Source organism: Plasmopara halstedii (genome assembly GCF_900000015.1).
Source record: "Plasmopara halstedii genome assembly, contig: Scaffold_1343, whole genome shotgun sequence".
NCBI classification, from domain to species: Eukaryota; Oomycota; class Peronosporomycetes; order Peronosporales; family Peronosporaceae; genus Plasmopara; species Plasmopara halstedii.
In genome coordinates, this window is record NW_020188258.1 from 1,251,207 (window position 1) to 1,257,206 (window position 6,000).

At 42.3% G+C, this 6,000-nt stretch overlaps 2 protein-coding genes across 2 annotated transcripts; both read left to right on the forward strand.

Annotated features, from left to right (window-relative positions):
- Positions 1–1,553: 1,553 nt before the first annotated feature.
- Positions 1,554–3,539, forward strand: PHALS_01264 (acyl-dehydrogenase oxidase; the record flags this gene model as incomplete). Its single annotated transcript, XM_024731098.1, has 1 exon — positions 1,554–3,539. One exon carries the CDS (start codon positions 1,554–1,556, stop codon positions 3,537–3,539), a length of 1,986 nt encoding a protein of 661 aa, XP_024581310.1.
- Positions 3,540–4,183: 644 nt separating this feature from the next.
- On the forward strand, positions 4,184–4,696 carry PHALS_01265 (RxLR-like protein; the record flags this gene model as incomplete). The annotated part of the gene is made up of 1 exon (XM_024731099.1): positions 4,184–4,696. The coding sequence occupies one exon, from the start codon at positions 4,184–4,186 to the stop codon at positions 4,694–4,696; it is 513 nt and encodes a 170-aa protein (XP_024581311.1).
- Positions 4,697–6,000: the final 1,304 nt, after the last annotated feature.

A 6,000-nucleotide genomic window follows, 5' to 3' on the forward strand; every position in this document is an offset into this window, starting at 1 on the left:
CGTTGCCCAACCTAGCATTTCTAAGGCACGCTCCAATACGGTAATCCAAATTGAAAGCTAGTTATATTCGGCATCTTCTTTAAGGAATCTGAGACTCAAAAGCATGAGCTTAATTAGCCTTACAATGAGCACCTTCGTATTGTTGCAAAATTTTTGCAATCTTCTCATTCGAGAAGCTATGACTTCCAAGTGTGTCACCCGAAATGTAATAACGCTGAGCATTAAGCCACCCCGTGTAATGCAATACTTCACAGCGTGCCTACCATTACACGTTGATTAAGTGAACTGCTATCTTTTGCTCTAGATTCAAATTTCGGTCTAATCTGTAGCATCTAAAGTTATAAAAGTCGACAAGTTGACTTTTTTGTAATCAATAGTGCTCTTCTCAGCTTCTCTCAATCCCGATCCTGCAAGCACCCGCAGCTTTGAGCCTGTCTTTCTCACTACAGTGCTTTCGCATACTCCCAGCGATGCTAGCACTTCAAATAATTTTGAGTCCAAACAATAGTAGCATTATTTTGCATTAATCACGTTTACCTTTAGCATTACATTTTAGACTTGAAAAGACCAAACCAGCTATCAGAGTGCTAATGACTTGATCACGTCACCTATCACCTTCCTCACATCTACATGTGTCTAATTTATGTTTCAATGGCGGCCCATCTTTCCAATCAATTCATGTGATTCTTAATAACCTGAAAATTTCACAAAAATAGCTGTAGCAGTGCGCTCAATCGGCAGAGTCAGCAAGTGCTCATACCCTACATTTGATCACTTGAACATTCACTGGATAATGGGAACATCGAATGCATAATTCTTCCATACTTTCTATTCCGAGCTGAGGTGTGCGCACTAACATCTTAAGGACTTCTTCAAAGGATTGTGTTTCATAACAAATCTCAACAAAAAGCTCAATATTTAAGCTGAGCTCCAGATTCAGTCGCGTGAGCACAGTCTTTACAGACAACCTGTGGTATAGTCAACTGTACATGGACACGATGGGTGGCAATGGCCCCGTCTCTCTGATTCAATCTCACTCAATACTCTACGTGTATCCTATACATTCACACTTCATTAAGTACATGTATGCTACGACAACACCCAGTGATAGACGGATCATCGCAAATCGCTTTAAAACCATCGGTAATCACCAGGTTTTTCGCTTGTAATATCGAGCTAATCGCTACATGCAACTTTTATTCCATGGTAGAGCTATTTTGCTTAGTCCATGCTAATCCATTTACGATCAAGTCTCGAAAGATATAAACTACAACGTGTTAAGCGCTTTCTATCGGTCATGACTCAGTTTGTAAGTTACGGGGTGACAGGAAGAACCACGAAACATAAAATTTCGAAAAGAAAGAGGAGACCAAATTAAAATCACAGTAATTATTAGTCTACAATCGAATTGACCAATCAAATTGTGCCATAGACAACATATATTATATTTCTGTGTAACACCAATCAAAATGTTGCACGTATTTTAATTTATTTTACCATCGTGACCAAATAGATTCGTTGTTCCTTATATCTCCCTATTATTACCATTCGCCATGGAACTTAAGGATCTGGCTCCGCTGCTGCTCCAAAAGGAACGTGCTAACGGCGATATCAATCCCGCCGTACTTACTCACAGTATACGTGGTGACAAGTTTACCAACAATCGTCGCAAACAGCTCGTTGCTATGATCGAGCACCATCCAGTGCTTTCAGATCGAGATATGATGTTTCGTAACCACACAGAACGGTATATCTTTGGTTTAAAGAAGGCGTATCATTTCGTTCAATTCCTTCAAGAGCATCAAATTACGGACAAAAAGGAGCAAAGTATTGTGTACGCCGCACTTGGTGAACCTTTGTGCATTGATGTCCATGTATCCATGTTTATTCCGACGCTAGAAAACCAAGGAACTGACGAACAACGTGCCAAATGGTTACCCCTTGCAAAAAGCTTTAAGATTTTCGGTGCGTATGCGCAGACAGAATTGGGCCATGGATCAAATGTGCAGGGTCTAGAAACTGTCGCGACATATGATAAAGCCACTCATGAATTCATCATTAATTCTCCAACTCTTACAAGTCAAAAGTGGTGGCCTGGAGGCTTAGGAAAGACAGCAACTCATGCAATTGTCCATGCAAGGCTTTATCTCGATGGAACAGACGTGGGTATTCAAGCATTTTTGGTCCAAATTCGGTCACTAAAAGATCACCAGCCTTTATCAGGGATTACAATTGGGGATATTGGTCCAAAAGTTGGATTTAATGCTATTGATAATGGATATTGTTCATTCCAGCAAACGAGAATTCCTCGTGAAAACATGTTGATGCGATATGCCAAAGTACTGCCAAATGGATCGTTTGTCAAGCCACAGAGTGATAAACTTGTATACTTGACCATGGTGCATGTCCGAACAAATTTGATTGAGAACTTTGCAGTTATGATGGCTAAAGCTGTAACAATCACGACTAGATTTAGTGCCGCTCGTGTTCAGGGACGTAAGCCACAAAGTAAGGGTGAATATCAAGTCTTGGAATATCAAAATCAGCAACAAAAGTTGTTTCCGTTCATTGCAATAGCATACGCTGCCAAGTTTGCAGCACGTCATATGATCACACGACATAATGACGCAGTCGAGTTGGTTAAGAGTGGAGATGCAGCTTTTAGTCAAAAATTAGCAACACTACATGCCGTTTCGTCGGGATTGAAAGCGTGGCTTGCTGAAACAGTCAGTGATGGTATTGAATCGTGTCGTCGCTTGTGTGGAGGCCATGGCTTCTTACAGTCCAGCAATCTAGCACATATGTTTGCTGAAACCGTAGGCGCTAACACATTTGAAGGGACATTTGATGTGTTGGTACAACAACATGCGCAGTATCTGTTAAAGGTCTTGGCTCGAGTCAAGACGCTTGATCAAAGCGAACCTACAACCCAATTTCTTGTCAGAATAAAAAAATATTGCGATCCGAAGCTACGCTTTTCGGGTCAAACGCGTGAAAGTTTCGACAATTTCAATCTACTTGTCGAGGCTTTTGAGGTCCGTGCTACACGCCTTTTAGTCCAGTTGGCTAATCAATTAAAAGCTGCAAACAACAATAGCAACGCTTGCATGGTGCAGATGTCACGCGTCTCGATCGCACACACGGAATTGATGCTACTTGAAGCATTGATTCACGGTGTCAATACACTACCTCCTGGTCCTGAACAGCAGTCGGTAGGTCACTTGTGCACGCTGCTTGGTCTGTGGCTCATCACAAAGTCACTTGGAGAATTTCGTCATCACGACTACTTTTCCTCTTACCAAGTTGATCTCATTCACGAACAGATCTTGCATCTTCTTCCAATCATCCGAAGAAATTGTGTGCTGCTCACGGATGCTTGGGACTTTAGTGATTTTGAACTTAGCTCGACTATTGGTCGCTATGATGGTGACATCTATCGCGCGCTAGTCCAACGTGCTGCTGATGAGCCGCTAAACAAGACGTCAGTTCCTGAGGGGTACGACAAGTATTTGAAACCTCTGATCCAGTCGAATTTGTAGGTTTCAAAAATGTCCAGCAACGGTTTTGGATACACGATCAGGTAATGCTCTTGCTATATTTTCAGATCGCTACCTCTCCATTTAAGGTAACAAGATGAAGAGTAGAATCATGGGCGTCATATTGTCTGCAGATGGTTGGATCGATGCTTTCCAAATACCGAAAATTATGAATTTGATATTGTACATTAAAATTTATCTAGCAAGAATGTCTAGCTATGATCATTGCACTCTCAAGCGTTGAATATACCAAACGACGCTTTCTGTTAAGTTAATACCTCGAACACAGTAGCACGTCAAGGAGAGAGGCCTAGTCGGTTACATACTTAAGAGGGTCAGCTAACTGTGACCTTCGGTTCAATTGATATATTCCATCGTGTGAGTATTTCAATAAACTGATTGTTAAGTGTTGTATCACACGGTTACTTTTTGTCGACTTTCCCGTCTGTTGCAGCGCCTGGCGTCAAGTCAGCAGCTTATCAGTTCCAACTTCGTATGCATTGAAAGAAGCGTTACTCTTTGAATATGCGTTAATACCAGGTTACAAGAAGTTCAGTAGTAGTCAAATGAACACATTTGTTGACGCTAAGACAAACGAGTGATCCCATTATCAATTCAACCATCTTCTACATCATTTCCAAAAAGCAATGGTAGCCATCACTCACTATGCCTTCGTTCTTGTGCTCGGTCTTGCCACTGTCTCAAATGCTTCAAATCTCCGCCAACTAAGCAATACGATTGATATGAATGAAATACTAATCAAGAAATCCAGCAATCTGCTAGCTCAAGTGAATCAGATGCGCGCTGAGCACGGTCTACAATCTCTTTGCTCCAATAAGAAGCTACAAGTTGCAGCAGAGCGTCATGTGATTGACCAGTCGAAGTCCGATTTCATGTCTGACATTGGCACCGACAACTCCGATCCAGAGCAGCGTGTCACTGCTATTGAATTTAACTTGCAAAGTGTGGCTGAGAATATTGATGCCGGTAGTGACAACGCTAGTGCTGTGGCAGATTGGTGGATGAAAGGATCGAATCGTGATGTTATCCTTGGTGAATTCACTATGGTCGGTACGGCGTATATGTTCAACGAAGACACATACAACAAGCATTATTGGGTACAGGTATACGCCACGGGCAGCTCAGAACAGTGCGATTAGGAGCATTCAGCCTCTTTTTTCAGAACTTGTCACGTCAATTGTACACGGACGAAAACCATATTGGTTTAAGATGTCAATCATGTTTTTTTGCTACCCATACATACACATCCTATCGTCAGATTTTTTTGATACGATAACTTGTTAATAAATTTATCATATTCAGCACCTTATTTGTCTAATTTCCTGTTCGAATCCATTTGGAAGCATTGCAAAATATTTATGTATATTTGAATGAAGCTCGTTAGCACCATCAAGAGACTGGCGCGCATCATGTGCGAAGTTTAGCAAAGAGTAATGTAGGATTATACTCAAATGGATGAGTAATGAGGAATCTCGTCAAAATTCAAAAATGAGATATGTGTTAGGAAATGGCGATTTTAATTCGCAAGTGGAATCTCAGGCACTCAAGATAGTGAGAATTGTCCATTCTAAAGCTATCGGTCAGTAAGCACTGATCGACGCACTCATCGTGCGGAGCATTGACATATCCAGAGTTTATGGCGCGAAATTTAAATCACTCGTTGATGAAGTCACCGGAACAACCCTTGTTAGTCTATCTTCATTTCCTTCACTCTCATTGAGCATTGAAATTTTCAGTGGGAAGAGACGAGAAGAGAAGACATTGGTAGAGTTCGAACTGGACGAAGACATGAGCACAATTCGCTAGGAACTGGTGATACGGTAAGACTCAACAATCCTATGAATCCTTTTTCTTTTGTTGAACGAACGTCACGGCAAGAGGTCCACCCCGCTTGTTGAGGAGTGCGTAATGAAAACCTGTTTTTCTTAAGAAATATTGCGTTGCGGGACAACGGCCTTTGCCAAGGGATGAGTGTGACGCCATAGCCACTTTCGTTTGTGCGAAACACAGGCGTATTCAAATGAGGGTGAATAGACCTTCCCACTGAGCTCTGACTTTGTCAGAAAGGCTAACGGCAAGTGCGGTCGTAGAGATCTTGACTAAGTTGACGATTATCATCGATTGCGCACAAGAAACAGCAACGATTCTCACAAAGGGACTGGTCTTCCCAGCGTTATTTCGTGGGAGTGTGAGAGCACTACTCGAGTGTATGAGCTAAACCATACATTACATTTACAGTTCCGATCGATTACTGCCTCAAAGAGGCTCGCGTGTCTGCTAGACACTGCAACTTAATCTAATAAAACGACTTCCTTGCTCAATGAGCCCTGTGTCCACGACACGGAAGTCGCCAAGTCTCGCTGGTTCTGAAAGCGAGCACGGACGGAGCCCAACTTCGTCTCCCGCACGCGGTGCGATGTCGGACAGTGCGTCCGCGGCACCG